General features: G+C 35.0%; 1 protein-coding gene across 1 annotated transcript in view; it reads left to right on the top strand.

The window, feature by feature from the left end:
• The window catches only part of LOC129261041 (heat shock protein 75 kDa, mitochondrial-like), a 33582-nt gene extending 20563 nt beyond the window's left edge, over positions 1 to 13019 (top strand). The window contains exons 9-16 of the mRNA XM_054899084.2: positions 1457 to 1526; positions 2290 to 2437; positions 3155 to 3282; positions 3872 to 4062; positions 4597 to 4682; positions 5863 to 6008; positions 7988 to 8060; positions 8892 to 13019. Of these exons, the coding sequence (XP_054755059.2) occupies positions 1457 to 1526; positions 2290 to 2437; positions 3155 to 3282; positions 3872 to 4062; positions 4597 to 4682; positions 5863 to 6008; positions 7988 to 8060; positions 8892 to 8993 (944 nt within the window). The 3' untranslated portion in view covers positions 8994 to 13019. The remainder of the gene's footprint in view (positions 1 to 1456; positions 1527 to 2289; positions 2438 to 3154; positions 3283 to 3871; positions 4063 to 4596; positions 4683 to 5862; positions 6009 to 7987; positions 8061 to 8891) is intronic.
• The last annotated feature ends 120 nt before the right edge of the window (positions 13020 to 13139 follow it).

The raw sequence follows: 13139 nt of genomic DNA, 5'->3' as shown, positions 1-13139 counted from the left end.
TTAGGGTTGTGATAGATTTCTCCATCCTGTAAATTGTTGCCAGTCACAGAAGGTGTTTTACTACAGATCTTAACCCTAAAATGGCCGGGGGGGGGGGTTGAATCAACCCCCCCCTCAACATTTTCTGCGATCATTCCGCCGCGCGAAATTTTTTGACCGCGCCACTCGCAGAGTTTATACTTTTAAGTCTCGCGCATCTTTTGAGACCAAATTTACGACACCCGGGTACACGGTTCCGAAATTACGCAACATTTTGTAAGTGCATGACAGACCAAAAATTGTTCCAAAACGTCATTTTGTGTACAAAGTCAATGCAAATTGAGTTTTCTCATCTTATTCATAAAGATATGATTATTTTTACTTTAAACAGCTGAAAGCAATTGATTTTAGCATAATTATGCTTAAAAAAGGTTGTGCAATAAATCTGGTGAAAAAAAACAAAGAAAAACAAAGTGTTGAAAAACAAAGAAATACATAAGAAATTCATAAAACAATAAAATACATAAGAAATTGATTTCCAAACCGAAGTTTTTTTCAAATGCCATTGTTAAGAATGCTACAAAGAATATTTTCACAAAAAATTAGCATTCTAGGAGCTTTATTTAGTGAATTAGAGCAAAAAGTATGATTTATGCATAAATTAGCATAATTAATTCATATAAAATAAAATCTCATTATTTTGGAAAATTTTACCATACAGCCTTGTAGATTACATCGCACACTACCAGCGTGCAAATTTTTGCGGCCCTCGCGCGATCGGCGGCCGAGATCTCAGGGGGGGGTTGAATCAACCCCCCCCCCCCCCCCCCCCCCCGGCCACAGAACAGCCAAAAAAGCCCGGCCTAGTTAGGGTTAAGGATGTTGAATTTGACTTTGTACACGTGACAGGGGCCGAAGACGAAACCAAGGCCGGCAAAATGTGGCCTTGAGCTCGACCTGTGTTCTATCCCTGCTTCTACAAGAATGCTCATAGGTTAAGATCAGACTGTGTTTCCTAATTTTGCTATGCTCATTTTGGTAGGCAAATTGAAGGAAACTATAAACTTTTTAAGAAACAAAATTAATGATAAGGAGACAGAAAAGTAAGGATTCTCCATGAATATTCTCAACCTTTATTTTTCATAATTTGTCTTTTGTTCTAATTGGCTTAGTCTTTCTGTATTTCATGCAAATGCAAGGTTTATGAAGAAGAAAAAAAATGCAAGAAATTCCACCTGACACTAGACTTTATTCAACAAATGAAACAAAGTTTTTTAGCTAGTTTTTTTAATATTTCAATTTCAACATAATTTGTTTAACTTATCTTGTTACTTCCTACAAGTGTTGTGACTCATGTAATTATGTTTTAAGTATGTTTCAACCAAACAAAAGGTGCTTAGATTAGATTATTTACTGATGAGAAAATATAAAAGGATGCTTTGTTAATTCAATCCTATATATTTTACTTTTACTACAGGTGTTGTAGATAGTGAAGATATTCCATTGAATCTTAGCAGAGAATTGCTTCAGGACAGTGCCCTTATAAGGTAAACTTAGTTATCACCCTGAATAGAGATTTCATTGACAACAGAATCATGCATTCTTATGTACAACTTCAACATATATTTCTGATCAGAGAAAATGTAAAATCATTGCAGTGGGTGCATGAAACCTTGTATGATATCGACACCTGCTATTTGTGAATATACAGTTGCATACACATTTTGATTATTCTGTGCTTATATTCTCCAGTTATAATTGTTTGTGTCTCTGATCATTTTGATGCTGGGCTGACAAGACCCTGCATTTACGAGAAACAATTTTTTTTTTGCTTTAACAAGAAAGTGTAATGGTGCTGTGTCTTGATTCAATCTCCTTTTTATCTTGATGAAAACATAAGCCATTTTACCATGTCAAAAAGAAAACAGTCCCATTCATTTTACCATGTCAAAAAGAAAACAGTCCCATTCATTTTACCATGTCAAAAAGAAAACAGTCCCATTGGATACAGTATAAGGGCAACCATCTTTGATTTTTCTCCCCCTGAGCATTGGAGGTTTTGTCACCTAAGGCTTAGGTTTGGTCTCGCAAGGTTCCATTTTGTCGATAGCATATAAAAAATCCTGTTTTAGACTGTTTTATTTACTTTTTGAGATTGTCAAAGCAAATTGAAGTGAGAAAAAAAATCATACAAGAATGAATTTGTGCACATAAGGAGGAATGCAATGTGAAATATATTTATTAGTTTGAAATTTGATTCTGCGTGTGGAGAGGATTAAACTCATCTTGTTCTGGTCATTTCTGCTTCAGAAAGCTGAGGACTGTACTGACCACTCGATTGGTCAAGTTCTTTACTGACCAAGCTAAGAAAGATCCTGCTAAATATGATGAATTCACCAATGAGTATAGTTTGTTTCTCCGAGAGGGTATTGTGTCTGCACAGGAACAGTCAGAGAAGGTTAGTCTTATCAATTATGAACATCACATTAAAAGAACCACTCTAAGTTCTGAAAACTATATACCTGGGTCAGTATTTTGTTTGCATTATGTATTTTAATTTTATTAGAAAGAGTAGTCAGAAAAGCAAAACTTGATTGATATAAAACTGCATATCTGTTTTGTATGTCTGCTTGTCCATGATGGAAACTTTGTGAAGTTCAATTTCATAACAATAGCAAATTCTTTGTATAAACTAGTTGAAGAATTACATAAATTGTGCCGTTATGGTATTTGCCATCAATCATCGATGCTGTTATAAAAGCATACAAAATGTTGACACCTTTTGCACATTTATTTTTTAGGTTTGCTTGTCCGTGATTGCGTATTGGTGCAGCTCATAGCAATGACAAATTCCGCTTCAGCATCTATTATACACCAAGTTTGTCATAATGGCCGTCATAATTGTTGCGAAATAAAAATTATGCATAATGATAAGAATGGGAAAATATGAAATAAAGCTATATTATGTTGTGTGGTATATAAGAAATCTGTAAATGATTGATTCTTTTGTATACAACCAGATACGCTTCGGAATAGTTTACTAGATAAATGACGCATATCAAATGCTATGTTTGTTTATTATTATTATTAAGTATAGTGGTTGAGCAATATGTTATCTTAAGGGATTTCTGGATTTGAACAAATTACCACAATCTGATCATTTCTCACTCTCTAGGAGGAGATAGCTAGGTTGCTAAGATATGAGTCATCAGCCTTACCAGAGGGACAGAAAACCAGTCTGATTGAATACGGAGAAAGGATGAAGGGAGGAGAAAGGAATATATACTACATCTGTGCACCAAGGTATATCCTCCAACCTCAAATTTAAAAATGAAACTTTTTCCAGGGATACCAAAACTTGACGTTATTGCTTGCAGTGAGAACACTTTCATTGATACGGCAAGATCATATGTGCGTTACTTTGTTTTTGCAATTTTTAAACAAAAATGATTTCTTGCAAGGGGATTAAAATATGAATGGGCATATTTTCCCATTTTATACTAGCATGGTCATCATCGCTGTTGTCATCATCATTATCATCATCATCAGCATCATTGTCATAATTTTCAATGTCATGATATTGATAGGATCTTATGCTTGCATAGTTCAATGAAAAATAACTCATCGTTATGAACACCAGCAACACATTCTTCTTCCTCATTATCTTTCTATTCCTTTATGCTTTCCCTATTCCTCGTCATCAGCATCATCATAAACTTTTCGCTCTGATACCTGCAATAATTCTATTTTATTAAGAGGAAAGATGAAATGGCCACAGTGATTAAATTTTGTTTTAGCTTGTTGTTCGCTTGTGAGGCCGTATTGAAATACTATAACAGCTTTCCCTAAGAATTTGATTCCATTATGTAATTTGCCTTTATCTTGTTGACAGTCGAGAGCTGGCTGAGGGCTCCCCTTACTTTGAAGCATTCCGGCGGAAAGATCGAGAGGTAATCTTCTGTTATGATGACTATGATGAAATCACTATGTTACAGCTGAGGGAGTTTGATCGTAAGCTGCTTAGGTCGGTAGAGAGTGAAATGGCAGGAGATGAATCCAGTGAAGAATCATCACAAGAAAATGGTAAGATAATTTAACCTTTTTACTACTGAACCAATGGATTACCTTATTGCTTTGGCTCTGTGATATGCATCCATGAATTTTAAGTGAACTATGACAAAATAATTCATCTTAACATTACTATACTGGTACTTGATATAAATCTATCTGGAGCATTTGTTAAGGGTAGTAATATGGGTAAACCACAAAAAGTAGGTAGTACACGGTTGGTCTCTCTGTCAGAGATAAATGGACCCTCCCCCTACTTAGATTATAACCATGATATGGGGAGATATCACTGAACTATTAAAGCAAATAGATGATGGCAAATTCAACATTACTCCTGGACCTGGAAGTCTGATCATTGTGGGCCATCACAAAGCAAATTTTTTAATGCCTTGCAAACTTTGTTTTAAAATTTAACTTATCGCTAATTCTGTATCACATATGGTAATTTGGAAATAGGATTTGTTATAACTGTTATCGACTGCTCTCTTAATGCAAACATGAGTATATGTTTTAAACAATATGATTTCATTGATTTTTTTTACGTTTCAGTCGAAGGAAGTTTGACCACAGTGGAAGTTGATTCTCTTGTCCAATTTTTGAAAGATTATCTAGGGGTCAAGGTCAATGATGTCAAGGTCAGACTCTCATTTTATTTTCATAGTCTACCTATCAATATGTGATGTTTATTTAACACCCATGGTCATACCAATGATATAAAACATACTGTGACTCTTCCTGGAGCATTTGAAATGGCCAGTAATATAGCTTTTTATGATTCAGCACAACATCTATTAATTTAGCAAGAAATTATTTAATTGACAATTCATGTAATTATATTTCAAAGAAGTTATGATTATGTGACATCACAGCTATTATGCATAAAGATATTTTGTGAAATTATTCAAGGGTTTTAAATGTCCTAAAGCCTATCTTTTATAGTTTTGGTAAGCTTACCCCAAAGTGCATGTCACTATTTTCTGTGAAGGATATAAAGTGAAAATGTGTTTTATTGGATAAATTCACCAATTATACATCAGAATTTGATTCAATCGGGTGCCTGATCAAGATAGAATATATCTATATATATATATATACAGGCTTTAACTTTCATGTTTGGAATCTGATTTGATGAGGTTTGCACCATGATTTTTTCAATGTTTTAATGGGTTTTCAAATCAACTTCATCTTGATCATAAGAAACACTACTACGACATAAATTTGTTTACATTTACTCTATTGTTTAAATCAAATTGGTTGATCACACCTCTGGATAATTTTCAAGTTGGAATTGCTGCTCATAGTGGTTTCTTCTACAATTAGAGAGTACATTGATAGCCAGATGTATTTTTGAAGTATATGTCAGTGAGAAATATATATGTTATGTTATGTTATACCGAGGTTGTTTTACCTGACTGCTAAGAAAGCACGAATGCCTGTGAGTAAGCAACCAGGGGACCAACGGCTTAAGGTCCTCTCCGAGGGACCTGGTAATGAGGATAAATGCCTTACCAAAGGGCACTAGCGCACCACTTGGGAATCGAACCCGGGTCACCGGAATCCGAAACCCCCGCTCTACTGACTGAGCTATCGCACCTCCTAATTTCCATGGGTAAAATCTTGAAATTAACGTGTCACACTATCAGCCTCCTATATATTGGCAAATTTAATTCTAGAATTGTCTTTTAATTTTAAGATTACTTTCAGCTCCTCTGTTGCATAATACACTCAACTTTGTGTCCCCTACATAAATTTGTATGTCAAATAGGTTTCTTAAAAGAAAACAATTTTGATTTTTTTTTGGGGGGGTGATATTAGGTAACACAGAGACTGGGGCAGTACCCTGCAATGATAACAGTAGCTGAGATGGGTGCTGCTAGACACTTCCTCAGAACAGCTATGAAGAATCGTACTGAAGCAGAAAAGATGCAGCTACTCCAACCTACGTTAGAACTTAATGGAAGGTAAAAAGATCAGAAACGTGTCTACAAAAAAACCCAAATAAATAAACATGTATATCCCTCTATATTAGACATAAGCAGTTTGTAATTCACAATTACTGGTATTTTTTCTATAATTTGTAAAACTATGATTGATATTTGTTCATGTAGCAAATGTAGATACATTGTATATTAAAGGGTATTGCATGAAATGTGATATTAAAGACTAGATACAAGATGGGATCATGGGGTAGTCTTGGTCTTATTGCAGAAAAAGTTGCTTTTAAAAGCAAATCAGAGAAATTAAGACCAATTCTCAAATGCACGATCTACAGTGGTTGAAAAAAAAGTTGTTGTGTATGATTTTAAGAGTTGCGTTTGATTGCAACTCAACAGGCACCTTAACATATAAACCAATCAGATGAATGTACCTTGGTAACAGCTTGTTTGTTCGTGTCACTCCATTAAACATATGGGTGGTATTCTGATATGATGGTTTAGTTATAAAACCTTGGTTAACTTGGACCAAGCTTTTATGGAGTGCCAGTTGTCAACTAATTCACCAATTGAAAATTATTCTTTTCCGGATGCAAGAAGTTGTCACAGAATTAATTGAGCTGTGAAATGGGAATAATAGGAAAATACAAAAATATTGTGAATTAAATGAATTAATAGATACATGATAATTGCCAGGAATATGGAAGAAATATTGTGAAGCCCAGCATTTCATAGACATGTGGTTTGAATTCTAGTTGAGACTCAGGTTAAACCTAGTTTAATTATCAGGATACTGGCCATAGTCTTGTATGCAGGATTCAAGATGACAAAATACATGTAAAATATCTTGTTGGCTTCAAAGTGAATTTAACAATGGTACACTTCATTAACTTGTTCCAATTCTTTAGTGAACTATTATGTTACTTATTCAAGTGTCATCCATTCTTTTAACCCTATCTAGGCCAGGGTATTTTGGGAGTTCATATGGCCGGGGGGGGGGGGGGCCTCCCAGGGATCGCGCGATCGTGCCGAGAATTGGCACACGGGTTGTATAGTAATTTATTTCATGTGAATTTCTATTGAGTGATTATGCTAATTTATGCATAATTAGTATGCGAAATCATACTTTTTCCTCTAACTCCGTCAATAAAGATCCAAATGTTCTAATTTTTGGTATTGAAACTCTTTGTGGTGTTCTTAGCAAGTGCACATGAACAAAATTGCGATATCAAATCATTTTCTTATGTATTATATTGTTTTTTGCAATTTCTTATTTATTTCTTTGTTTTTTTACCGTTTGTTTTTCATTGTTTTTCAATGAAATTTGTTGGGGATCTTCTGAGATCATAAAAAATATAAAGTTAATACATTTAGACCAGCAAAACTAAAAATAATCATACATTTATGATTTTTGGTTGAAAACACAATTTGCATTGACTTTGTACACAAAATCACGTTTTTGAGCAATTTTTGGTCTGACATGCACTACATAATTTCGGAACCACGTACCCGGGTGATGCAAAATTGGTCTCAAAAGTTGCGCAAGACTTAAAACTAAAAAGTCAGCGAGCAGCGCGGTCAGAAAAAATTCGCGCAGCGAAATATTGCGCGAATAGTTGAGGGGGGGCCTCCGACGAGCCCCCCCCCCCCGCCCTAGAAAGGGTTAAACATTTGCATTAACTACTTTGGAGGTTGACATTTTATTTGAATATTAACAAGTATAACCAGCAGACATAATTGACTGAGTAGTTGAAGCATTGTGACAGGTGTTTCTCACTCTCATCACTTTCAAACAGGAAGTCATGGGTTGAATCCCAGCATCCCATCTTGACAGTTATGTTTAAAAAATGAATAAGAAGATTGTTAATGATACCAACATCTAGAATGATGATAGAGTAACAACAGAAATATAATGTTTTCCAGGTGTGTACAACTAGTGTTCTTTTTCAGATGCAGTATGTCATTTTAAAATTCTGTATTTTGTTGTTGTTTGTTTTGTTTTACAGCCATCCAATCGTCAAGAAATTATTTACTTTGAAAACATCTGATCCAGATTTAGCCAAGATGCTTGCAGAACAGGTAAAATGAAATACTATTCTGTACAGAGACTTCTTCCACCATGCAGATACTTCCAAATCTTAATACACAATAACAAGTCATTTAAGAAGATAGACATTTCATGTTTAGATTAGACAATGAATCATAGTTATGAACTGTTCTGTTTTATTTTTTGAATTATTACATGCCAATTGTCAACCTACCAATTTGTATACATAGTGGCCCGAATTCACAAAGGTGGTTTTTAAAACCATTGATTGAACCCATGGTTTATGCAGATTTCCTGTATAAATTAAGCTTATTTACCGCGTAGATTAAAAAATGTCCAATGCTGATGCACGCCTTTGTCACATTGTGCCAAATTGATGCCTGTTGCCACGGTTATCCATGCTATTGTATTCTTGAGTCCACTGTTTAAAGAGTGGACTCATGAATAAAAAACAGTGGACTCATGAATAAAAAACAGTGGACTCATGAATAAAATAGTGTACTTAACCACAGCAACAGGCATCAATTTGGTGCACTGTGACAAAAGCACGCATCAGCATTGGACTTTTTTTAAATATACGCGGTAAATAGGCATAATTCATACAGGAAATCTGCATAAATGTCATAACTTTTTAAATTATATGTCCAATTTTGATGAACTTTTCAGCATTATGGTTGTTCATATTGTCCTTTTTCATTCAAATCAACTTTTTATTGGGATGGAGAACTTGTTCGTTAATAATGTAGATGATTTGTAGCACTTTACCTTTGATTGAAAAAGGCTAAAGTTAACAATTCTGTAATAGAGTTGTAATATGATAGATACTAGTATCATTTAATTTTTTTCTTGCTTTTTACCTACAGATTTATGATAATGGAATGATAGCTGCTGGACTGGTAGAAGACCCCCGTCCTATGCTCAATAGGTTTTATGCATTCATGGAGAAGTCATTGGAGAAATACTGAATGAAATGATTACCATTCTTGAGTGGACCAGTTCAAATGCAATGTGTCATCCTGTGAAAGGAAGATGTCGGGAGAAAGGATTACCATTCTTCAATAGACTGGTAGATGGTCTGCAAACTATTCTCTTGTGCCCAGATGGATTTACAGATGTGAACTATGGCTGATGGCCATGACCCACCACCACACTACATAGCACTCTTCAGACACAAGTCATTCAAATGCATTGGGTAACCCAAGCAGTATCTCCAGACATCCGTTCGTAGCCTGTACTGAAATGTCTGTTTGTTCTTACATAGAATAATACCCCATTCATTATCATATTATCATGTTCTCTTGGGCTTTGTGTAAAGTAAAATAATCATATTTTGTAACCATTCTCCATTATTTCATTGAATCTTTTTTGTCAATACATGAATTTAAAATTTGACATTGCTCTAAGTCATTGTGTTCTATAAAGCTTACACATGTTGGTTATGATTATATGTTCATTACATATACCGATTATAAATGAAAAGAAAATAATCAGGGTTGTCACTTCAGCTGGATAAAAAAGGTCACCTAGAATGACCCCTTTCCTATTTGGTTTTTTTATTTTTCTATGGCAGAAAATAGTCTGAATTTTATAATAATCATGATACTAGTCTGAATTTTAAAAGCGCACTTGTCAGCCAGCCATGCTCATATGTCGAGTTAAAAGCTTTTTTTATCAAACTTTTTAAACTGAAACCCATGATTATCAACAAAAGTTATTAAATGGGACAGGCAGCAGCACAGCTACAACTTTCATAACTCTAAGTACATGTAGCATCTCCCTACATTTGATCATTAGCTGTAGTGAAAAGTATTTATACTTTGTATGATGATGTCCTTTTCAATGTGATTATATGTTTCACTTGGGGCCAATTTAAAATGAATTCTTGCTAAACAATTCAACTTAAAATACTTTTTTTTAAAAAGAGATTTGTTTACAAAGAAATATTCATGTCTTGTTGCATGCTGTTACTTGTCTTATACTGCCTTTTATAAAGAAGTGTTGCTTCTTCATCATAACAGTGTTTTCAGTCGCTTATTTATATGAACCATGTGGATAAGTGAGCTGCTAGGTCATGGCCATACAGATGACCATTGCAGATGGTGCTATTTTGAAGGCGTACACATTCATCAAATGTGTTCCATTTAAGAAATATGCTTGTCTATATTGGGATTGTATTTTTTTTGTTAATATTTTCTGTCAAACGAATAGTGTTCTGAGCACTGTGTTGATGAGTAGAATATCTCTTCATAATGTATTTGTAAATGACAAAAACCCACACTTTATTATGCTTTTTATGGAGTAAAGTTTTGCTCTATTTTGACAAAGGGAAACAAGTTACATTTTAATCAACTGAGTGTTTATATCACATATTGAGGCTTTCTTGTGGGAAAAATGTTCAAGTGAAATTTATCCTGTTATATGATATGTTGATAGTCATCCATCAATCTATATACAGTCAAGCCTGTGAATAGTGACCACTTGAAATTGAATCCCATCGAGGCAGTGTATGTGTATAAGATCATGTCTGTATAGCAATCACCTTTCTATTAAGGCCACATATTGTGTTTCCCCTTAGGTGATCACTATAGACAGGTTTCACTGTTTATACATAGGTGTTTTGTAAATGACCGAGACCTATTAATTTTTACATGGAATGACACTTAAAATACTTGCTTCCATTTGTTGAAGGAGAGCATTATTAACTGTGGACAAATCAATCAATGCTCAGTGACCAAAGAAAGTCAGTTAAATTATTAATGTGGCAATGTGATTGAATTTCCTGGCTTCTTTGCCTCATTTTCTATCTCCTTTGAAAATTCATTAACTTGATCATAACTTCAAATACAGGTCAACTTGCACGAATGATTCAACTATCCAAAAGTCAAATATTCACCATTATGACCATAGTCAAAGCAATTTTTGACCAGATTATGAAAAATGTGTTTCATACCTCCTCTTAGTCTAATTGTTCAAAATTTGAAGAGATTTATGTGTCCCAATGGATTGCACCCCGGGGGGGGGGGGGGGGGGGCACTCGACCAAAAAAGTAGTAGGTGTGTGCCGCAGGCGAGACAAAAAACGGGGGCCTTGGAGCGGGCTTATTGTAAAAAGGAGGGTCCTCGGAACGGGCTTCGAAACTACAAATGTTTGTGAAAACGGGGGTCCTTGGAACGGGTCGCCTGTGTGTGAGTTCGTATGCATCCCTAGCCTAGCTATGGACATGATGGATCGTGCATGCAGCTAGCCCGGCGGTACGGGCGCCGGGTGCGCTAGCGCAGAGGCGATGGTCGGACAGCGGTCTGCGGCCGCTTTTCACCAAAATTGCGGCTCATTGTAGCAGATCAATATGGCCGGAACGGCGTAACGGAAAATATGCGAAGCTTCGGAGCGGATTTCTTTCTTCTTTTTTCTCGATAAGAAGAAAATGCTATGCTTTGGAGCGGCTTTCTTTGTTCTTTTTCTCAATAAGACAAAAATGCTATGCCTTGGAACGGAAAATTGAGTGTAAAAATGGGGGTCCCCTCCGCGGCACATACCCACTATGCATTATATACTGAGTGCCCCCCCCCCCTGGGGATTGCACTGAGGCAAAGTTATGAATGAAAGAATGAACTTGCTTTGTGGTCAATATTCAGAGCTTTCAATTAGTAGTATTTTATCTTATTTAGTAGGGTGATAGGGGGAAAGTGACACCAAATGGGATTTTTGAAACTTGTAAGAATGATGATATTTTGGTATGTTTTTTCAAAATTTTAAAGAAAAATAGGATTTTAGCCTTTAAAATAGGATAAAAAGAAATAAAATTGAAAAATTTCTTAAGATTGGCTGCTCTGAATATTCGATTCTGTATAAGAATAATAGTATTAGATTCATTTGCTATTATTCCTGTTTGGAAATTTAAACCTGATTCTCGATTTAGCCTTAATCACACGGGCGTTGGGGTCATATTGTACAAATATATCAGGCTTTGAGAAAGTATAGTGGGAATTGATTATCCGAGGTTGGACTGGCAATAACTATTTTTCCCTAGGGAAAAATAGTTATATTGCCAATCCAACCAAGGATTACTAATTCCCACTATGCTTATGAAGGAAACGCCTGATATGTTTGTTTTATATCCCTCTTTAACTTGCAGACCTAGTCCTTACTGATGTGCAACCATCTAGACCAATTCTAACGTTGCAGGACCTAGTCAATAATTAAGAGATTGGTTTAATAACAAAGAGGCTGTAGCGTTTCAAATCAATTGGTTCCAGAATCAAAAGTCACAAAACGGCAAAAGAAAGACCAATGAAAATGAGATGGGATTAAAGCATCATACTTTGCTTGACTACTATTGAGTCCAGTCATTATTGCCATTCATGCATTATGCTTCTTTAACCTCAATAGGTGTGTTTAAAATGTTAATTTTAACCTCCTATAACTTCTTAGTTACTGAGGCAATCAATTAAACATGATGGTGGTCATATTGTGAACTTTAATAAACTGGTAAATTTGTTTGATCTGATCTAATTTTCATTGGTCTTCCTTTTGCCATTTTGTGACTTTGGATTTTGGAACCAATTGATGTGAGGGGCTATAGCTTCTCAGTGATTGAACCAATCTCTTAATTATTAACATGTACTTAGTAAAGTAAAGATTATTCAAGCTAGCCTTTGTCAAAATTTTGTTCATTTTGATTGAGTGGAATTTGTGTAGTGCACTTGTGAAGTTTGATAAGTTTCTTTTGGAGCCCAGTTTATATTGATAGAAGGTTTCCTGAGATGGCACATCATGACACTGAATCCTCAACCCAAGCATGAAGATCAGTAAGAATGAAGAAATATTGCAGACTCTTGCTTGGGGACAATCATTTATGGTCTAATAGTTCCTAGTTCTCTCAGAGTACATAATGAACATTTTATGTCAAATCATTCAATATGTTGTGATTTCACCATACTGATACAGCATGAGTGAAATTACATACCAATAATAAAAAATATGTATAAGAATTTGATTTTGTGGATTTTTAGTTTGCTTTGCTGTATGTGAAGTACTAGTATGTTGATTGTATATGGGTGTTATATTGTTTGCTAAGATGCTTGGTTTGGTTTGAAATGCATATGCAAAAA

This window comes from Lytechinus pictus, unplaced genomic scaffold, assembly GCF_037042905.1.
Source record: "Lytechinus pictus isolate F3 Inbred unplaced genomic scaffold, Lp3.0 scaffold_19, whole genome shotgun sequence".
Classification (NCBI taxonomy): Eukaryota; Metazoa; Echinodermata; class Echinoidea; order Temnopleuroida; family Toxopneustidae; genus Lytechinus; species Lytechinus pictus.
This window is presented reverse-complemented; position numbering and strand designations above follow the sequence as displayed.